We start from the raw sequence: 23,416 nt of genomic DNA, 5'->3' as shown, positions 1-23,416 counted from the left end.
ACTGATGCCAGGAAGTGCTCATAAGTGTGAACAGAATGGATAACTATTTCACAGTCAGCCTGAGACTCTACGGCTGATCTTCAAACATGGCTTTGCAAAGGGCAATGGATTCATGGTTACTAGTGGAGGCGTGACGAGGAGCATCTACCTGGTCTAATTCCTTCTTCTGCCTCACTCTCTCCCCGTCAGCCTCGGCGATGATGCGCAAGAGTTTCCTCTCTTCCACCTCCTGCTTTTCAATGAAGTGTTTGGTCTCCAGGGCTTGCTGTCTCAGCTTCTGTAGCTCGGCCTGGCAGAGAGTGGGTGATTCAGACACATTGCAGTGAGCAGTAGCCTAAGCAGGACCAGTGGGCTGGATTTGGCTGCACGGCCATGCTTCTGCGTTCCTCTCATGCTCCATTTAACAGAGTTCAAGTGCTATCCTAACCCAAACAAGCTGAGTGTGCTTGTGCATGCATACCCACTAAGAACAATGCCCATTACAATAATCCTGGTTATTCTGGAAGCTGTGCCCTGAGGGTTTCCCTATCACTCTTCTGTATGAGCACAGAAGGGGTCTCATGGGATTCAACAGCATACTCCCCTCCCCACCACAATTCACTAAGAACAGTTCAGGAGTGGGGTGTGGGTGAGAACAGGGAAGGTCTCTACATGTCCCAGTTTCTCTAGTGGTCCTACCACAACCAGCACACTCACTGCAAAGAGAGGGTCTATTGTGAGAATGAATTGAATTAGTCAAAAGTAACAACTAAGCCTCTCTCTTGTAAAAACATTTTGACAGGACAGAGGGGATGTTATGATATATATTAAAAAACATTCTAAGACATCTCCAATGCAGAAATGAAGATATGATATACAAGCAGTATACAAATAATATGCACATTGTTGAGTTCAGGCAACCATTTTCAGGATCCTATTTGTTATTTTTGTATCTGTGAGTGTTTAGGTGTGTGTGTGCACATACGTGTGTATGCAGGTGCACATTTGGATGAAAGCCAGAGGTCAGTGTCATGTGTTGGTCTCTCACTGGGCCCTATCTGCCCAGCAATTTGACTAGGATGCCTGGCCAGCAAGCCCCAGGATCCACTCATTCCTGACTCTGCAGCACTGGGATTCTGCATGTGTGCCACTGTCTGTGCCCAGCTTTCTACATGAGTGCTAAGGATCCAACTAGCATGCTTGCACAGAAGCACTTCCCTGACTATTTCCCCAGCCTCTGCCCCTACACACACGCACACGCACACGCATGTGCGCACGCACGCATGAGCCAGTCTCTTTTCTATCATTTAAACAGTGAGTTGGTATCACAGGAAGTCAAAGAAAAAGCCATCACCGAACAGTGACCTCAGAGATGCTTTCTCAGAGCGTTCACGCCTCAGTCAAGGTTAACTGGAGGCTAAGGTGGAGTTAACTAGAAATACAGGAAAATGGGGAAACGGGATATTAAATTAGGAAAGGAAAATTCCTCCCATTAAAGCCACTTCTATCAACCGCACAGCATGCAAGTGACTTACAATATGCCAAGCACGATACTGTGCGTCCCCACACAGAGACAAAGGGAGGCACATAATTTAGCCAATGTCACTGAGTTAGTAAATAGTGAAGTTTAGATATCCAAGCAGGATCTTTTGATGCAAAAAAACCTGTGCTCTGTCTACTGCCTGCATCCAAGAGCTACAAATCAAACACAAAAGATGAGTAAGACAGTATTCATTACCCACTGAAGATGACTGATGTAGCTAACAACTGCAGGAACATGCCATCTGCTGGTGCAGAAAGGGGCGTGAGCACACACGAGAAGGAGGTTATATGCCTCCTTGGGGTTGACAGAGAAGAACGAGTCAAGTCCTTGGCAGGTGACAGATGATGGCCAGCTGGAGAGGTGTGTGTTGGAGGGAGGCATCCAACAGTCAGGCTACATGAACTAGCTCGGGCAAACTGAAACATCTGGTGTGTTGAGCGGACAGAACACAGTGCCCCCTATGTGGCTGGATCAGAGGGCCAGATTGGGAGGAAGAGAGGCTGACAAACAGCTGGGCAGGCCTGGGAAGGGTCCTGTGATTGAATACATTGTGGAGAGTATGCCTCAAGGAACCAGTACTTCCCATGGCAAAGAAAAGAAGAATGTGTCTTAGGGGGGTTCCATGCCCGGCCAGGAAGGACAGGTAGGACTGCTAACCAGTTAGTACAGGGGAGAGGAATGAGAAGGAGGAGCTCTGCCTCCCCCCGCCCCGCCCCTGTAATCACAAGGGTGGTGATGGGAAGATGTTAAGCCTCCAATGGGTGTGCGATTTGCTACAAATGACAGCGCAGGGCTTATACTTTTTTCCCTTCAGGTAACTATTGGGATCCCCACACTCAAGCGTGCCAAAATAACAGGAGGTGTATGAAGCAGCCCAACTGAGGTTAAAGCCTGATTCTAGGCTCTGAGGGCCAGGAGTCATAAACTCCATACTGCAGCTTATCCAAGCGGTAAGAGATCGCACACACCCTCTGTTAGATGTGTCGTGTGCATGGTAAGTACAACTAGCTACTGTGAAACCAGGCTGTCTTTGATGACATTTTGTGTGTTCATTCATGAAATGTGTTTTGATCCAGGGATAAGCAAAATGAAATACTGACTGAGAAAAGATCTGGTCTAGTATTTAGCACTCGAGGGGAGTGCCTGTTAGAAAAGAGAGTGAGAAACCAGCCTTTTCCGGTTCTACAATCATTTAAGGTGACAGTGAAGACATCAATGAAATACCTGTTTGGCTCAAGCTTCCCTTCATAAAACTTTTATTTTCCCATCTCTGCACACTCACTTCTCTGTTCCTAAGTGCCAAGAGTGGATCAGAATCCATCAGCAGAACGAAATGAAACCCTTGTTATATTAAAATGCAATCAACAGTGTGTAAAAGTATCTGTCTGAAATGTAAAACCAGCCACGCGCCAGGCATTGCTGGGCACCTTTTTCGTAATAGATCAAAATTTTGAGTGGTGTCCTTATGTCATAAATTTATGGGCTGTAAACAAGATGTGGCATTATGCATTGGCAGCAAATGTTAGCATCAACAAAATACCTAGGGCCTAATACATTTAGCGGTTATAAATCTGAACTGCCTCTCAGGAAGGGTGACAGCCGCTATGGACCCAACTGCTCTACACCCATCAGGCAACATCCCAGGTAGGACCTGGAGTTTCTGCACCTGCCAAATGCACTACTGGTGGCAGGAGGTGACAACGAGACGACGAGACACGCCCTTCACTGACAATTTTGTTCAGCTTCAGCGTTACACAATTTTGAAATCAGTGCTTATGGACTGATTATCATCAAATATGACTCTAGACATAAATCATATCTCAAGAGCCAGATTTGGGAGAGTCTCACTGGCTAGGGCATGGACCTCCTGAAGTCTTCACCCAGGGGTGTAATTAGACCTTTTCTTGCCCTCACCCCACTACCTCCCATGGATGACAGCTCCCCATTCATGTCCTGGCACAGAGTCACTAAGTGGAAGTATGCGGTACCCTGAGGCCAGTCCCTAATATGCTACTGAGCTCTGGAGGCAGAGAACTTGCTGCTGCATTATTCACAGAGAATCAAAGCACTGTCAAACAGATGCAGGATGATTGGGAAGAGGTGAGACAGCATCGGGGGCTTGTTAGGACAGGAAGGCAGACATTGCAGATGAGATGGCTCCTTCAGTGTAGATGAAACAAGATGAGGACAAGATGAACTAAAGGATGAGGACTGAGCCTGATCTACAGAGATCTCCTGGCACGCTGTCGGAGGTGTGACGCACTGACAGTGTCTATGATCCGAGGCAGTAGAGACTGATGATAACAGAAATGGGGAAAGAAAGATGCAAAGAGTGAAACTGTTCAGATAAGGGGAGTGAGTGGGGTGCAGATGACCCCCTACGACAACTGTCTCTCTGGAGGTTTTGGGAGGCAGTGGGTTGGGTTATCCTAAAAAGTGCATCTCATGATCTACTGAGTCCGTGAGGCTGTGCCCCTCCAAAGGGATTATGTACCCACATCGTTTGGAGAATAAAAGATAAAGTCTTTGGGGGCAAAGTTACTAGAGAAACTGCTCTTTCCTCTGGGGTTTTCAGTCTCAAACTGAAGATACTTGCAACCCAGAGGCCTGTGTGGAAATGTGATTCAAATTCTTAGTCAAAAATCCATCAATAGGCTGGAACTCCGAATGTGAGCTGTCATAGTGTTCTAAGGAATGTCAAACAGGCTTAACGTTAGGCCAGAATCACCCATATTCACAGCACCATGACCAGTCACCCTTGGACAACCTCAGATAAGAAATCAAACAAGCTTAATTCTTTCTCTGTTCCCCATCCTTACCTCAATGAGAATGCTGGTAATTCCACTTCCACAGCCCATCTAAAACCACCACCTTCCTATAACCGGTGGCCAAAAGCCATCCAGATCTGAGACTCCCCTTTTGGAGTTCACCTCCAAAGCAGAAGCTTTTTAGTTACTGTCATGTCTACTATTCACCCACTCTGCTTGCCTGGGGATGCATAAATATACAACCTACTGCCCTGTATTTTATTATGATGTTTCTTTGGCATTATATTTATAGATGCCTAATAGTGGAAGGCACCATTAAAATAGATATCATCAACAACGAACTTGAAAGAATTAGAAGTAATTGATCTTTTGTCTGGGAGGCTGTTTATTTTAGAGTGAGATTCTGTAGGAAGCACTTAATTCCATCTTGGACTTCACTGTGGGCTGATGGTTAATCTTCTGAATTGGGCATCACTTGGGAAGTAGAGATGAGAATCAGTGCATCCTCTAAGAGAAAGAGATGATATACCAATTAGCAAGGCTTATTACACCAAAGCCTTGCTAATGTGGTCCAAAAGTCCCCTGGTGCAGCAGGGTTTATAATGAGATTTTTCTAATTTGTTCAACAGTAACTAAACCCCATCCTGCTATTGACTCTGGGATAAAACAAACTGTCCCCCATTTAAACAACTTTTGAGCAAGAATAAAGACAAAGATGCAGAATATTTTCAAAGTTTTTAAAGTTCTTCTCATATCAATAAACTTTAATGAAGAACTTTCCATTCTTTTTCATGAGCTGGAGTGATGGAGATGAAAGTCCCAGATAAATATATCAACTACCACATCCTTTTCGTAAAGGCACTTTTGTTATAGTTTAATCTTTCTCAAACCAAATGTGCCTTAAATTAATTTAATGCAACAATTCCATTTCCATGAAAACCTATCATTAGGATGCCAAGCCTGTCATTAAATTAAGAGTACATATTTCAAACTACGGCATTCTAGAATCAAGGAAATGTGGCATTAAACCTGTGTGATGGTGCGTGCACATTTTCATGACAATGTCTTTCTTTGAAAGCTACTGTTTGCAGAAACCATAGCACTCTGTCTCTGACTCACTGTAAAGGTTCAGGTGGCTCTTACAAATCTATAAGTATTATGCATGTGTATTGTTTACATAAAAATTTCATCACTGTCTTAGATATTCTCTTTTTAGTTCCTTGGTCAGATGAAGTAGACAGGAACTCTATCTTCTATTGTCTTAGTGTATGCAGAATATTCTAAACTAGTAGGTTTAAAGGGCTTGCCTATTAGGATGTGGAGGTACCTGCCTGTAATCCCAGAACTAAAGAAGTACAGGCAGTGAACTGGCCATCTCCTGAGACCAGAATGGTACCCAACCCAACTGTCATCAGAAAGGTGTCATCCAGGAACTGATGGAAACAGATGCAGACCCACAGCCAAACATTAGGCAGAGTAAGGGGAATCCTGGAGATGGAGAGAAAGGATCATAGCCAGAGAGGTCAAGGACACCACAAGAAAACTCACAGAATCAACTAACCTAGGCTCACAGGGGCTCACAGAGACTAAGCCAACAACCAGGGAGCTTGCATGGGATTGACCTAGGCACTCTGCATATATGTTACAGTTGTGTAGCTTGGTCCTCTTGTGGGACTCCTAACAGTGGGAACAAGTGTTGTCTCCAACTCTTTTACAGGCTTCTGGGACCCTATTCTTCATATTGGGTCCCCTTGCCCAGCCTTAATGCATGGGGAGGTCCTTAGTCTTACTACAACTTGATACGCCATGTTTTGTTGATACTCATGGGAGACCTGCCCTTTCCTAAACAGAAATAGAGAAGGAGTGGATTGTGGGATAGGAAGAGAGGGGGGATGAGGGGAGGACACTGGGAAGAGAGGAGGGAGGGGAAACTGGGATGTAAAATGAATTAATTTTGAAGAAACAAGAGAAGGAGGAAGAGGAAGAGAGGAGGAGGAGAGGGAGAAGTACAGGCCAGAGGCTCATCATGAGTTTGAGGCCAGCCTGAGCTACTTAGCAAGACTCTATCTCAAAAAAGCAAGGGCTGGATATATAGCTCAGTAGTAGAAGGTCTTGGATGTACAAGGGTGTGCATTCACCCCCAGAATCATAAAAAAGCAACTAAATAAACAAGTGTGTCTTAGTAAGATCTTTGGAAACAGGTGTTCCCAGAAGGAGAGGCTGCAAAGGTCTGAGACCCCTAGATGCAAAGCCATCTATGAACCTGGTCCAGGACAAACCAAGAGAGGGAAAAGCTCTAGCACCTGATAGGGAACAACACTGCAGACAGAAAAGTCACCTGCTTAGGGACAGATGGACAAATATCATCTGATTGAAAGCCCAGAGTGGCATCTGAGGGTGTTGGGCCTGAGCACAGGGTTCATCATGGTTTGTGAATACAAATGGGTGGTTAAGTAGTCTATAAAGTCAAGGGCTTCCTGGGCACTACCGATATGCTAGCTTCTCTTCCATTGAGGCATGGTGGTCATAAATGAGCTAGGAGCCGTGGGCCTCCACCAGTCTCCTCTCCCGCTGGCCTAGGACCATCACCTATGATTATCACCATTCCTGAGACGGCAGAGGTGATCCTCCCAGGACCTGGTGTGGGTGGCTTCTGGAGATTAGCAACTGAGACTACAAGCAGCCTTCCTTGGTTGCTCTTGCTGCTTCCGGTGAGCAGGAAACTGCCTCCACCAGGAAGATGCCAGCCTAAGCGTGTGCTGTAAGCCTGGTACCTTCAGTGTTTCCTTCTCCTTCTCGATGCGCTGCTGCTCCAGATGCAGCTTCACAAGTGCAGCCTCCTTGGTGGAGATTTCTTCCTTCAGCTGGTCCACCTGATGCGTCATGATCTTTAACTTTCTCTTCATCTCTGTTATTTCATCCTAACGAAAGGAAGGGAGAAAGGTTTGGAAGCCAAACAAACAGCATCCTCCCCACGGTAGTTCAACATTTATTTAAGAGCTCTCTCAAAAAAACAATATCTGACCAAACCTGACTGGGCTATTCCTTTGTCCCATATGCCCGTCAACATCCAAGTACCTTCTAGCGATGACAGAGAAGAGCCTCAAGAGACATACACAACATAAACAGTGCCATATACAGCACACATGTGCAAACACATACATATGCAACACACACAGGAACAAATCAGAAGCACAAAAATCATTGCAAAGAGATTCCAAAGCCAGGTTCTGCAATTTAAACAGGAATGAATACGGACAATTGCACTCTGAGCCTTGGCAGCTACCAAGCGTTCTAAAACCCAAGAGCACAGTGACAATCCTACGTCGCGATTTAAAGGAGGCCATGCTCTCTGTGTCCTATCGAGTTGCGTCACTCCCATTTCCAGCAACTTTACAGTGTGTATAAACTGATGCTTCTTCAGGTAGCTTGAGCAGGGTTTCTTAGTCTTGTCTAATGCTGCTGCCATCAGAACAATAGTAAGTTCTTTAAACCCAGTGTAGAGAGAAATCAAAATGTAAGAACATACACACTGTTCACCTGGGCCTCCATCAGGTGAGGACACACACTTTGCTCATCTGGGCCTCCACCAGGTGAGGACACACACACACACACACACACACACACACACACACACACACACTGTTCACCTGGGCCTCCACCAGGTGAGGACACACACACACACACACACACACACACACACACACACACACACACTGTTCACCTGGGCCTCCACCAGGTGAGGACACACACACACTGTTCACCTGGGCCTCCACCAGGTGAGGACACACACACACACACACACACACACACACACACACACACACACGCACTATTCACCTGAGCCTCTACCAGGTGAGGACACACACACATACACACACTGTTCACCTGAGCCTCCACCAGGTGAGGACACACACACACACACACACACACACACACACACACACACACACACACTGTTCACCTGGGCCTCCACCAGGTGAGGACACATACACACACTGTTTACCTGAGCCTCCACCAGGTGAGGACACACACACTGTTTACCTGAGCCTCCACCAGGTTTTTGCTGTACAGGTTCCTGTCTGATCTCACAGCTTCATACAGGTTTTGTTGCTGTTTTAGTTTGGTCTCTGATTCGGCAATTTTCTTCCTGTAGTCAAAAATCTGTATTTCACGGACTTTAATGTCTTCCATGTTTGCAAGGACCTGGGGGAGAAGAAAGTGTTTGAACACAGTTAAATAGCCCATCTGTGCTTATGGGTTTGGGAGAAATGAGGCTTTTTTTTTTTTTTTAAATCTAAGAGTGGCTGCTGGAGACGCCAGCACTCAGAGAGCCGGAGACTATCATCACATCAGCACAACACAAAAGTGAAGGCCGGATTTCACAAACACTATACTAATGCTCAAGTATAAAAACTTAACATGGTTATTTTCTAAGATTGTAAGAAAGGGAGCAATTCCATTCTGGAAATGGCTACTGCTCACCGCACGTGCACGAGCGCGCACACACTAGGGAGGGGAGGCCCTGGATTTAACAGATCTTAATGTGCAGAGGTAGGAAGTTGTTACAAGGGTGCTCTCTCGAATTCACTGAGGGTTTTCTGGAAAGTGACCTTTGTTTGACAGCCATCTAACTCTGTCTTGCTAATGTCAAGCCCTTTCCATTAGGGAAGTTATGTAGACTTCATGAAAGTGCAATCAGCTATGCTCACAACACTTCCAGAAAGGACAAGAGGCCACGTCACCGCATCCCCTCCACCAAGATGAGAAATAAGGGCCTGAGAGCCCAGCATGATCCACAGTTTCTCGTGAGGGAGAATTTCCATAATCATGACTCTGCTGCAATGGCCACAGAAACTGACTCTTTTTAAAGGAAAACTAATTTTTTAAATGCCTTTAAAACAATTTAGCAGAGGGGCAACAATCCATTAAATTACAGTGTAGACAGCACCAGCACATGAAAAGACGAAAATTGTAGGCCATCACGACATCCTGGGGGATGTCAATGGTGGCTTCCGTCAGTGGTGACAGCTGGCGGTGAGAGTGATGTGGCAGAGGATGGACGGATGGGGACATACTCAAGCAACATGAGTCTAGAAGGCTCCTCAGAGGAAGCAGCATTTTTCCAGAACCGAAAGGTGAGAAAGGACCACACACCTTTGCCAGGTCCACGGTCCTGTGATCCAGGCATGTGCTACTTGTGACCAACATGTTACCAAGTTTTTGTCCTATGGATACTTTCTCCCTGCCATCCCCCAGTGTGGAATTAGTATTCTCAGAAAATGTGTTCCAATCAGCCCCTTGGTAGTGTTTTCCCATCAGACCCGTTGTTTAAAATCGGTAAGCACCTGCTGAGAGCTTCTTACAGATAGTTAAAGTGAGGTGAGCTTTACTAAGTGCCTTATTTCATATACTTAATAATAAAGTGCTCCTTTAAAAATATTGAGTTTCTTGCCGGGCGTTGGTGGCGCACGCCTTTAATCCCAGCACTCGGGAGGCAGAGGCAGGCGGATCTTTGTGAGTTCGAGGCCAGCCTGGGCTACCAAGTGAGTTCCAGGAAAGGCGCAAAGCTACACAGAGAAACCCTGTCTCGAAAAAACAAAAAAAAAACAAAAAAAAAAACAAAAAAAAAAAAAAAATATTGAGTTTCTTTATAATAGTCCCACATGCCATAATTTAAATTCAATTCGTAAACGTGAAGTGCATGCTTTTATCTTTATGTGGGCCTTCTCACCCTTCATTCCATGTCAGCCCCTTGTCTCCACAAAACATAAGGAGGCTAACATTCTGGTGTGCGTCTTTCATGGTTTTCCTTGAATTTTGCATTTTCTACTCGGATCTACAAACAAACAAACAAAATAGACTGCGATAATAACTCGCAGCTACCAGTTAGCTTCTACGTCCCTGGCACGTTCCCTGTTTTAATTCATTTAACCTTCACTGGCATCCTATAATCAGGAAAATTGAAGTCAAAAGAAGTAATATTTCCAAAGTGATTCAGCTAGCAAGTCTGCTGCCCAGGATTTCCTTCCTTTTATAGTATTTGCTTTGGGGTTTGTTTTCATTCTTTAGGCAAAGGACATCTTTTTGTACAGAGTTCCACACACTCAGAACATGACGGTTACCTTGTGGAAACCATATTAACTAGCTCTAAGTCATTCTCTTGAATATCCCGCAGCATGTGTGCATGTGCACCATCACATGGTTAACTGCATGACAACGAGCAATCACTTGTTTCCACTTTTTGCCACCAGGAGCACAGCTGCAATGACCATTTTGTACAAAGATTCTCATACATTGGCGCTCTTGCTTCTGGGAAATGGATTCCCAGGAGTGGAGTGACTGGCTCAAAAGACATACATATATTTTTAACTTTAATGCACATTGCTAGATTGCTTTCCAAAATGGTTGTAACACTTTACATTCCCACACTGCCAGCGCCACTTTCCTTAATAGAAAACTACCTTGGCAGTTCCAGAAGAAGCCCTCTTTGGTCAGACTAGATGATTCTTTGAATGTGCTATTGAATTTGGTCTGTTAAATTTTCATTTAGGACCCTTCCGATGGATTTTTAAATGATATAGACCTGCAGCGTTTCCATTCAATTTTAACATCAAAGTTTCTGCTCATTTCAGAAAGCAAATGAAATGCCTTTCTGTTCACTCATTCACTCACCTATTCACTCATTCACTCACCTATTCGTTCATTCACCTATTCATTCACTCATTCGCTCACCTATTCATTCATTCACACCCCTATCCATTAATTCACTCACCTATTCACTCACTCACTCACTCACATATTCGTCCATTGCCTTGCCTGTTTGGTCATTCACTCAATGAACACAGATTGAGGGCCTGACTATGATAGACTGTAAAAGCATGACCATTACGAAGAGGAACAAGACACATTCCCCACCCTCAAGCTTATCTCTAGTGAGTGACCCAACTATAGAACGGTTAAAATCAGTGGTGGAGACATGCACTAGAAAGCCACTGGATAACTTCTGAAGATAGAGCTATACATCCTATCCCAGCAGATAGTATCAGGAATTTATATGATTCTTAAGAACTGCCTCTTTGTTCTTAGTGCTTAACCATCCCACCCCAAAACTCACCTTGTACACAATCATTGTGGAAGCAATGAGTAGCTTCAGTAAAGCAATGGCTATCACCATCAACCCAAAATTACACAAGTGCATGAGCAGCAATTCTCCCTAGATCTATACACAAAGAAGATCCAGTCATAGCTCCGACCATTATAATTAGACAAAAAAAGGATTATCTGCATGTAATTAAGAGTTGTGCAGAGCACTCGATAAGATCCTGTGATTGTTTACTATTGTTGTTTACTGCTATCATTCAGTTGATGCAGACAGAAAATGTCCAGGCTAAAAATATATGCAGACCCAAGGGGAGGGGCTTGGATGGTTTGGTGGGGCTTCAAGGAGCAAGATGTGTGTCTGGGGGAAAGGAGTGTGGATAGTCAGGAGTGAAAAGAATTCTAGTCCTTCATCCAGCGCTGCTGTAATCTGCATTTCTGGATCCTTAACAGAACTTCGGGCTGCTTTGTAAGATATCAACCCAGTAATTAAAATATATGTTAGGAATAAACATAAAAATCTAAATGAGGTACTCATCAGTGGATCTGTTACCTGATTGTAAGCATGAAAGAAAGAAAGAGAGAGAGAGAGAAGAAATAAAGAGAGAGAGAGAGAGAGAGAGAGAGAGAGAGAGAGGGGGGGGGGGAGGGAGGGAGGGAGGGAGGGAGGGAGGGAGGGAGGGAGGGAGGAAGGGAAGGGAGGGAGGGAGGAAAGGAAGGAAGGAAGGAAGGAAGGAAGGAAGGAAGGAAGGAAGGAAGGAAGGAAGGAAGGAAGGAAGGAAGGAAGGAAGGAAGGAAGTTAGCCTGAAATTCAGCCCCTTTACAAGAGATAAGACATCATTTTCATGGGGTCAGTGAAATGAAAAGATTGAAACTACTTTGAGCAGTGTCATCAGCATTCAGAATATCTAGCAGCACATCAGAGAATGGGGAAAAATTGCTTGTTCAATCACTTTGAGAGATGTTATAACAAGAATGATCCTTTGCACAGACAGAATAATGCTCCGGAGAAAGGATGCTGGCAAGGACATTTTTTTTTTTTTTTTTTGCTTTTTTCTTTTTTTTTTTTCTTTTTTAAGCATCCAAGCAGCACGGGCCATCGTTCTGCACACAACAGTGCACAGAGTCACAAGTTTTCGTCTAGATTCCTGAAGCCGAGAGTCATGGGAATCCGTCACCACACCAAGAGGATGAACGAAATTTAAATGACAATGAAGAAACAGCAAGTCCTGAAGCCAAGCAAACAGACAATCTGCAAATCAGTTTATTTCTAAGTGTTGAGACTCGATTTACTCTGAGGCGAAGCATTCAAACCAGTGTCCTACAGACGTTCATAACCCCAAAATGTATTAACTGTGTTGGGGTGCTGTGCAGCAGCTCAGCTTCTCATCATCAAACTGCTCCCTGTTTAAAATGAGGTACCAGAGAAGTGGGGGGAGGGGCAGCTGTGAAGCTATAGCTTAGCAAATTGATTACACTGACAGGTGCCGCAGCCCGACTCCTGAGATCACTCACGTTCAAGTCTAGTAATTTTTATTAGTCAGAGAATCACAGCTGCCAGCATCCACGGGCCCCTTCAAGGAGTGTAGAAAACACAGCACAGAACAGGGGTAGAATCTACATTGGTACCCCCCCCCTCCTACTGTTTCTCTTTCTGTTAAAACAACCTGCCAACAGGAGTAAGAGTGAAATAAAAATCAATAGAAGAGGCTGGAAAACAGCAGCATAGACACCACATCACGTGGACTAGCCTGGATGAGAAAGTCGGTCACTGGCTTTGGGAGCCTGTGCCTGTGTATGATGAGACATCAGTACAGTCAACGTCTCAGTCACAGTCCTCTGTCTCAGTGTGTGTGTTCTCCTGCGGCCACCGGCTTCACCTTCCTGATGAAGCTGGGAGATTCTGTGTGTGAAAACAGAAGAGACCTGTGTGCCCAGCCACAGGCAAATTTGTCCTCGTTTTTCTTACTTCCTTATTTTATTCCCTACATCAAGCTTAGAGAGATATATCTGCATTTGATTTCAGAGAGAATACACATTTGTGGCATCCCATAAGTGCCTAACACATAGCAGTAATCATTAAGTAAATGCTAACCCATTATTATGACAGATCACACGTGCCATGTGCATCTAATACAAGCACTTAAGAAAAGTTAGGTTTTCATCAGAATTCAGTCCTGTTCTGTGGGGAAAGAATGATATGCAGTCCACTTCTTTCACCTTCACATAGAAAGCTTGCAGATTGTATATGTCTCCTTCATGGCTTCTCTGGGGTTCTACCTAATTAAACATACTAGATATAAAATTCAAATTAGTATCAAAAGAAGGAGTTTTATTTCATTATAGAGATATCTAGTTCATGAACAATATTTTCATGTGATGTGTGTATGTGTGCACAGTGTGTGCACATTGCACTTGTGTTGGGCTACCTTTGCCCATGAACATATGTGTGGAGATCAGGAGTTGTATCTCTCTCCAGATATGAGAATAAAAATGAAAATAATATGTGCTGAAACCCTGGAGTACATTTTCTAATGGTTCCTCAAATATCCCCTCACGCCCCTTGTCCCACAAACTCTTAGAAGTATCTTTCCTCATGCATGAAGTTGAACTCTGCCATATGATTTGCTATAACCAATGAGAAGTCAGGACATTATGTGAGTTGAAAGAAAAGTGAGCTTGCATGATCAAGTATCTTTTGCATGTTTTCCATCATTCACATATAAATTAAAAGATGATAAACATATGGTTCCCACCAGGGCCAAACTCACATCCCAGAGTCATATCTGAGCAACCCAGCCTATACCAGTTCACTACAGACCTATGAGTAAGAAATCAGTGCTTATTTGTGAATGCCACTGAGATTTTCTGTATATCATGGAACATTTTTTATGACAATTTGGATGGAGATGAATGCATTAGGAAAGGGTTGGGGTGCTGAGCCATCCAATTCTGGCACTGTGGGGGATCATCTCTGTCGTTGCAAATGCCAAGTTAAATTACTAAAATATACTATGGGCTTTCAGAATTTGAGATCCAGCCTTCTTTTCTCTAAACCTGACAGAACCAAAGGGCACATTAGTGTTGGGTTTGCAGCCCAGAAGGAAGAGAAGGCTATCTGAGTGTCACTCAAAGCTGCAAGTGCTAAAGAAAATTCAGATCTGATCACCCATCAGGGTGACATATTTCACATGAATTTTTAGGCAGAGAAGACCCCTAGTGTTAAGTATTATAAATACATTACTGAAGAATAATGTAATCTAGACACTTAAAAGTGAGTTTTTTTACTAGCTCATATGAATTCCCTATTATGCTTTTCATTCATCCTTTCAAAAAGTATGTGAGTTCCTGTTTAGCAAATAACTCATGAAGACCTCAAAACTGAATGATGCTTATCCTGGAAAAGTCAATGAGCAAGTACACTGAGGTAGATCGGACAACTACGTAGGATAACATAGAACTCCTTAAGAACCACGGGGGAAACTGAATCCCAAGAAAGTAAAGGTCACTTTTGATGAAGCACTTTAGTGAAAATGGAATTGTATTGGTCCTTAAGGGAAAGGAAGGATGTTTTATTTATTTGTGTGTGTGTGTGCATGTGTGTGCAGGAGCATGTGTGTGTGCACATGGAGAAAAGAGATCAATTCTGATGTCTTCTTCAACATTTCTCCGTTCTAATTTTCTTTCTGAGCCATGGTCTCTCATTGAACCTGGAGATTACTGATTCGACTAGACTGGCTAGCCAGGAAGTGTCCAGACATATTCTTTCCATGGCCACCCCAGCACTAAGTGTGGTAGCAGGCACACATGATGTTGGCTGCACGTTGGCTTCTATCTCTGTCTTCCTCTCTTGACCTGGGGAATTATGGTCCTTAGTCCTTTGCACTCTAGAACTCAAACTTACATCCTCCTTTACACAGATGTGGAGGAAGCTCCAAACTAAGATCTGACCAAGTCATCTCCAAGGCCCCACTGCTGCTGCTGCTGCTGTTTGCTTGTTTGTTTTTTAGTCAGGATACAAATATAATATGTACATATGCAAGTGATAGTTAATATTTATTATCAACTTCACAGGATTTAGAATCACCTAGAAAAGAAACCTGCATTTCTGTGAGGGATTTTCTAGACTGGATTAGCTACAATAAGAAGACTCACTGTACATGTGAGTATCGTTCCATAGACTGGGGTCCTGGAGTGAATTAAAAAGAAGCAAGCTGAGAAGCAGCACATTCATCCCTTTTGCTTTGTCTGCAAATGCAATGTGAACAGTTTCCCTCTGCATCTGCTGCCATGACATCTGCTGCTGTGATGTCCTCGCCATGATAGAGAGCACCCTCCAGCTATGAGCCAAACTAAACTCCTCCTTCCTTAACTTGATTTTGTCAAGTATTCCATCCATCACAGCAGTGAGGAGAGTGGCTAATACAAGTGTCTTAGGAAGTCTGGGAAAAGACAAACAGCGGAAACTGAAACTCAGTGTTTCCCCACCCTGAGGCAATCACTACCAATACATTCACAGACTTCCCACTCTTGCTCCAATTTTTAAAGATGGGAGAATGTGGTTTCTGCACATTTCTTGCCTGGAGTCTCACAGTGCTTTTCTTCGTTGCTGTAGATACACCACACACTCATAGGAGCTTTCTTCCCCAAGCCAGTCGGTCAAGTTCCTCGTTACCACTCTTCCCTGGAACATGGTTGGTCAGCATGCGCATCTTCTGGATAAGGTTTTCCCAACACAGCTTGGATTTGGGGCTTACTTCCACCATCAGAGACTGACTCTCTGAAACCTGGTTTCTGTCTCTGTCCTCTTCATCTCCTGACTTGGAGAATTGTGACCTTGTTTGCATTCTAGGAGAACTTAAGTTTGCATCCGCTATGCTGACTCATTTCCTCACCCAGGACTTCGGTTTTTCTATCTTTACTGCGGATCCCAAATCTGCTACGGATTTGGACTGGTGGTCTGCCTTTTAGTTTCTATGTAGCTGTTAATTCTGGTAACCAACTCTTTGTTTTGATTTCATCTTTGTTTTCTCCTCAAAGTGATGCTTTCTTGAATTCATACCCGAGGTGACAGTCCCATATCCTAGTGGGGTCGCTCTGTCCTTAAGAATAACTACAAGCCTGGTGTGATGGTTTGAAAGGGAATGGTCCCCATGGGCTCTTATGTTTGAATATGTGGCCCTCAGCTGGTGGAACTGTTTGGGAAGGATGAGAGGGTATAGCCTTGTTGGAGGAAGTGTGTCATTAAGAAAGGGCTTTGAAGTTTCAAAAGTGTATGTGTGTGTGTCTCTGTGTGTGTGTGTGTGTGTGTGTGTGTGTGTGTGTTCGCGCGCATGCGCATACACATGTATGTGCACTCCCTGTTTGTGAATTAAGATGCTGTCATGCCTTTGCTCGCCATCATGGACTCTAGCCCTCAGCAAACTGCAAGCCCAATCAAACACTTTCTTTTATAAGCTGCCTTGGCCATTGTGTGCTGTGGGACGGTCTGTATGTCAAATTGCTCTGATTGGTCAATAAATAAAACACTGTTTGGCCAGTGGCCAGGCAGGAAGTAGGTGGGACAAGGAGAGAGGAGAATTAGGGGAAGCGGAAGGCTGAGGCAGGGAGACACTGCAGCAGCCGCCATGACCAGCAGCATGTGAAGACGCCGGTAAGCCACCAGCCACGTGGCAAGGTATAGATTTATGGAAATGGTTAATTTAAGATAAAAGAACAGTTAGCAAGAAGCCTGCCACGGCCATACAGTTTGTAAGCAATATAAGTCTCTGTGTTTACTTGGTTGGGTCTGAGCGGCTGTGGGACTGGTGGGTGACAAAGATTTGTCCTGACTGTGGGCAAAGCAGGAAAACTCTAGCTACAAATGGCGCCCAACGTGTTGGCAAGAATTTCCACCTAAAACCTGAGAAAAGATTCTAAAATGGAGCTAAAAACAGCTTCCTAATTGTCTCTTCAAATGAGCGGCAGCCTGCCGGTTTGAGTTACTGGCGGGTTCCTAGCATGCAAGCTCGATCTGCAGTATGGCGGGAATGAGGCCTCTGCAAGTGGCACATTAAGCTGCATGGTGGATTTAGCCTTTGCTAGTACAAAACAAAAAGAGGTTTCTGGGCTACACGCTGCTTTGTTAAAAAGCATAGACCCACGATGGCTCCCAGAGCTGGCGGAAAATGTACCACCGCCATGTTGGGAAGCTGAAGTGGGCGGAGATAGCAGCCACAGCACCGTTTCAGGCTTAAAAGGCTGCAGTTTAAAGCAATAGGCTCAAGGTAATATAAAACATAAGCCACATAAAGATGGCTACCACACAGAGAATCTGGATTATGTTCTCTTTGATATTCGTAACTGAAGAAAAACATTTGATTGCAAAAGCTGTTGAGTTATGCCAAAATGTATATTTTAAAGGTACCTTGACTTCAAAATTTGGCTATAAGGATATGTTGCTTTGGAAAAGAGGCTCTGCTTTTGTTTCTACAGAAAGCCAGAGGCTATGGATTTGTTCCAGATTAAGATACATCAGGTTTGACCAGCCAAGACCACCTGAAAGGTCTCCGATGACACCATGGCCCAGATGATCCAACATCCAGAATCATTTCAAGGCAACTGGCTCAGATGATACGGTCTCACGGACTACTCCATGATCCTAAAATTTTCTTTGTGTCCCCATAAGATACAGCACCCCCCTCCAGCAGGAAGTAGTAAGAGAAGCTACGCCCAAATTCCCAAATATACCAAGCTGACTTTGGAGATGTGTAAAAGTTAAAACCTTCCTTTTTAAAAAAAAGAAAGGGGAAGTGCTGTGGGACGGTCTGTATGTCAAATTGCTCTGATTGGTCAATAAATAAAACACTGTTTGGCCAGTGGCCAGGCAGGAAGTAGGTGGGACAAGGAGAGAGGAGAATTAGGGGAAGCGGAAGGCTGAGGCAGGGAGACACTGCAGCAGCCGCCATGACCAGCAGCATGTGAAGACGCCGGTAAGCCACCAGCCACGTGGCAAGGTATAGATTTATGGAAATGGTTAATTTAAGATAAAAGAACAGTTAGCAAGAAGCCTGCCACGGCCATACAGTTTGTAAGCAATATAAGTCTCTGTGTTTACTTGGTTGGGTCTGAGCGGCTGTGGGACTGGTGGGTGACAAAGATTTGTCCTGACTGTGGGCAAAGCAGGAAAACTCTAGCTACAATTGTGTTTTGTCCACAGCAATAGAAAAGTAACTGAGATGCCTGGACTCCCCATTCTGAATACTAGGAAATCACGTCCTCCCAATATTTCCAAGTAAGTTTGTGAGGGAATTACATGTCTATTATGGTTTCCTGATTAAAACGCTTTTTGGAATCTCAGTTAGCATTTCGTCTCTTATGAATGATGTTGCTTTTCTAGAATTTGTCACTTTGCATTCCTCACAGCCCTATGTCTGCCCCTGCCAAGTGTCATTACAGCCACAGGGTTCATACAGCAGATGTCCCCAAGGGTTTATACTTCAAAGCTCAGGGAAGATCTTAAAACCCAAACTGGCATCCTTGTTCGAAGCAATGGACTTCCTCCCCTGGCAACTCCCTACTGTTGTGTCTTCCAGAAGAACCAAGGCTCTGCTTGACACTGGTGATGCCTATGCCTGCCTTCTACTCAGTCTCTCTTACTTCCTCTCACTGCTGTCTGCCCCCCAAGTTCCTCCTGATTCCTGTCACTTTTTGTTTTGGTTTGTTTTTCAAGAGAGCTTTTTCTGTGTAGTCCTGACTGTCCTAGAACTCACTCTGTAGACAAGGCTGGCCTTGAACTAACAGCGATCCTTCTGCCTCTGCCTCCCAAGTGCTAGGATTAAAGGTGTGTACCCCTGTAACTTTTCTTACATCCCTTCATTCTGACCAAATACAGTTGTACCTTTCATACCAATGTGAACATCAGGTATTTGACCAAACATGGACTATTTTTCCACCAGCAGAAACATGGCACCAGGTATGCCCTGTTGTGCTCTTTGAAGGAAGCTAATGCTGGGATTTCCACCCTCAGCTCCCTGGTTTTGGACCTTTAAGTGTACACTGGCATACACCCGAGCTTTCCCTGGCCTCCAGACTAAGATGGAAGACTATAGGAATTCTCTGTCCCTATAACTGCATTAGATATTCCTCCTAATCATTCTGTTCCCCTGAAGACCTCTGACTAATGCTCAGAATGGTGCTGATAGGTTCTTGGGTGACACCGACCCTGGTCATTCAAGGTTAGTAAGGAGAGATGCTGGGTCATCTTACCAGCTCCTCTCGGGTCATCTATCTGACGAAGCAAAGTGAAGAACCCATGAGTGAAGGTCTAGGTCTTTTTAATTCACCTCTGTTGACTTTAAAATTCTTGTCCATCTTAGTTTCTTGTCTGTACCTTGGACATTTAATAGATTGAGAATAGCACTATTTAAATACCACTATGAAGAAAAACCCTGACGAACAGAGGTGTTCACTTGAGGACTTCTATAGTACTCTTCTTGATGTGTGGCTACAAATTTTCAAATACTTTAAAAGAATTATTTCATTTAATCCTCACAACCATCCCCAAAATAAATGCCTCCAACCCTTTTGTAGGCACACAGATAAAACTAGAGTTATACTATTTGCATAATTCTGTATTAGTCTCACAGTCATATGATGAACATACTTCCCATTTTTAATATTTATGTACAATTACTACAACAACTACTTAATATTTTATCAGATAAGCACAACACAATTTGTTTAACCTTTAGGGTACTTGTTTCTATTTTTCATTATTCTAAATTATACCATGAAGAACATTCTCTTCCATTCATTACTTTTCCTTAGATTTGGTTTGTACAACAGAAATTCCCATGTCAAAATGACACTTTAGAGCATGTGTGTATGCATTTTAGTAAACAGCAATGTCCATTTCATGTCTTTTTCTCTAACCCTGGTGTTAGTTCCTAATGCCTTACAAATAGAAGGTATGGAAGAGAGCTTTGTGTTTGTGGAAATGAAGATGTGCGGTGTACCCATATGTGTTGAACGATAAATAAGAAAGAGGCGGAAATAGAGTAGTCAGTAAACAGTATTTTAAGAACTTACATTGAAATTGCTTGGGTGAGATTGTGTAACTCTATCCTCTTCAAACATTAGAAACCGTGAAAAACGGCTGATAGCAAATCTCAACACCAATATTCCTTCTTTTCAGGGGAGTCGAGAAAAACACAACACCCTATATAAAAACTACAGCAGCATTTTTTTGAACCCCTCATCATGTACCCATTTAAAACTTGCTTAGTGCCCATATGTGCCAGGGTATTAGAAATAAAGAAATGCTACATGAGATAAAGTCATTGCCCCCCAAGAGCACTCTGTAAAGCAGAGAAATCAAATAAGCTAACAAATAATTATACTAGAGATTCATAAATACCATTCCAGAGATGCCAACAAACCCAGGATGTAGAAGTGAACCTCTCTCCCTAAGGGAGGTTTGACCAGGCAGTTGAGCTAAGTCTCAAGGACGAATAGGAGTTTTACCTATATCAGAGACAAAATAACTTTCAAGAGAGAACAAAGAACTTGGACTCCACCTCACAGGTCAGAATACCCCCAACTGTTGTTCTATGCATGAGCCTCGTGTACTGATTCTTTCCACTCACAGCATGGCAGTGTGAGCCCTGGGAGCCAGCATCCCTGTTAGTACATTCTAGCTCTAATTCCTATGAACAGAAAACTCTGGATTTTCTTCATGTACTGTAATGTGAAAATCATTAGGAAGCATTAGCCTAGGGAGCTGGGAGGTAACAGCTGAGCAAGACAGAGAATAATAAAGTCACGGGAGGGACATGGTAATGTACATCTGTAATCCCAACACCATGAAGGATGAGGCCAGAGGATCTTGAATCCCAGGCCATTCTGGGCCACACAGTAAGGCCTTGTTTCAAACAAACATTAAAATTAAACATTTAAAAAAGCCACAGAGGAATTCTTAAGAGTTAGCTCTGCTCAGGTGAAGTGAAGACAGCCTGGAGTAGAGAGAGACTGTTCACACAGAAAGAAGTCGTAATCCTTGACTTCTCACATTCAAGTATCCTACAGGGCTTCCCTTAGGTGCATCCAGGTCCTGGCCAGGATGTCGGGTGTGTGGAGTGCAGTATGAGTGGGCAAGCCCCACCCCTGCCCTTGCCAGCTGAAACTGGAGAGAATCCCAGGGACCTACTGGGTCAAGAGGCCAGAGAATCCCTACAGGATCCTCCTGCAATGCAGGGCTGAGGTTGACCCCCATAGAGTGGTCACCTAAGAAAGAACAGATCTCTGTTGCTGCAGACCAGACGTGCAGGGATTATTTTCTGTAGGACAGGCAGATGAAAGCAAAAGCTAATACAGAGGCTAGACTATGCATTTCCCACCTCTGAACTGGCAATGCACCCTCACAGGGTAGCTAAACCAGTCAACCATTTGTCAGAAATGAAATGTGCACCCCTCCCAAGACTCCAGCTCTGGAGTGTGGGTGTCCTTTGGGGACCTGCCCAGGCCGGCTGCAGCTCCACATCAGTACTCATCAACCTGGCCCTCCAAATCTTTGTTCTCAGTGGGGAATAAACGGCCCATTTCCTATTTCCAGTGCCTGCTTTCCCCTCTGTGTATGCAATCCAAGGGTTGGTGGCTGTCCCTTTATCATCTCTGAGAGTTCACTCAAACAACAAACAACAAAACAAAGCTTAAACATTCAAGTGCATTGCTCAACACTGAACAATTCACTGTGGATTTGACTGACAAGCAGAAAAACGGGTTCACATTGCTCTAGAAGTCAACATTTTGTTAGAGGGAGAAAAAAAGATTAAATGAATCTTTTCCCCGAACTCTTTTCTTAGCCCCACAGCGCCTTTCTGAGCTACCACCCCAATCCTGGGTCTCTTTTTTCCAGACCCTCTTCTAAAACTGTGGGGCAAACCCATAAGGATTGCTGAATGGGGAAGTCGGGGGCGGGGGGTGGTTGGAGAGGATGCACAATACACTTAAAGGTTTCAGAAAGCACAATAACCAAAACTTAATTAGAGAGGGCTGGTGTTATGGTTCAGTGGTCTAAAGCATTTGTTGCTCTTACAGAAGACCCAGGTTCAGTTATTTGCAGGCACATGGTAACTCCAGTTCAAGTGGATCCAATGCCCTCTTCTGGCCTCCTCAGGCACCAAAGTCACACATAGTACACACACATGCATGCAGGCAAAACACACACATAAAATAAATCTTCAAAAGTTAGTTATAAATCAAAGGCACAATGAGCCCCGGGTGTTTCTGGTGGCACTTGCCTGTGGCACATCTTGCAGCCTTGGTTCTGTGCATGCATACACACTTTGCACTGTGCATGTCACACTAGTGATCAATGCTTGGAGCCCCTTAATGCAGATCTGAGACTGTTGCATGTCACGGATCACAGTGTTTTCATCATGCGCACAAACTTTTCTACTCTCAAAGAAATGCTTCGATTATGGAAAGCAAAGACTTTCAATATTTTCCTACCATCGCTCCCCAGCAAGTAAGTATCAATATATCTGAGAATTGTATTGTTAAAATGTTTGGTTTTTAAAAATTGCTGTTTAAGTTGCTGACCTGAATTTCACTTAAAAAAAAAAACCATTACATGAATTTTGGCTTAGAATTAGGACAGCTTTTCCAATAATTTCTGAAATGAACTTATACATATTTCTGCCATTTTGTATGATATACTTATGTGAAGTGGCATTCCCAGCTTTGACAGCTATGAAAATCAAAGTAGCAATCAACTCTGAAAAACATTAAGGGTACTTTATGTTCTACAGTATTAAATATTCAGCCAAGAACTCATTTTTTATGTTAAAAATAAGCAAGCACATCCACCTCATTAGCATGCAAATTGGCTTTCACCTTTAAGAAATGATAACATTGTATGTATACCAAAGAACTGTTTTGAAAAACGCTTATGATTTATTATCAGTTGATGTTTGATTTACACATTTATTTATATTCCGATGTATCTGGGGTCAAGGACAAAAATTCTTGGGCAAAGAAAGATCTT

General features: G+C 43.7%; 1 protein-coding gene across 1 annotated transcript in view; it reads right to left on the bottom strand.

Moving 5' to 3' along the window:
• The window catches only part of Cfap58 (cilia and flagella associated protein 58), a 100,245-nt gene that overhangs the window by 51,196 nt on the left and 25,633 nt on the right, over window positions 1–23,416 (bottom strand). The window contains exons 10-12 of the mRNA XM_006983302.4: window positions 8,335–8,496; window positions 7,065–7,211; window positions 149–289 (exon numbers count right to left, since the gene is read on the bottom strand). Of these exons, the coding sequence (XP_006983364.1) occupies window positions 149–289; window positions 7,065–7,211; window positions 8,335–8,496 (450 nt within the window). The remainder of the gene's footprint in view (window positions 1–148; window positions 290–7,064; window positions 7,212–8,334; window positions 8,497–23,416) is intronic.

The sequence above is a fragment of the Peromyscus maniculatus genome, chromosome 1 (assembly GCF_049852395.1).
Source record: "Peromyscus maniculatus bairdii isolate BWxNUB_F1_BW_parent chromosome 1, HU_Pman_BW_mat_3.1, whole genome shotgun sequence".
NCBI classification, from domain to species: domain Eukaryota; kingdom Metazoa; phylum Chordata; class Mammalia; order Rodentia; family Cricetidae; genus Peromyscus; species Peromyscus maniculatus.
This window is presented reverse-complemented; position numbering and strand designations above follow the sequence as displayed.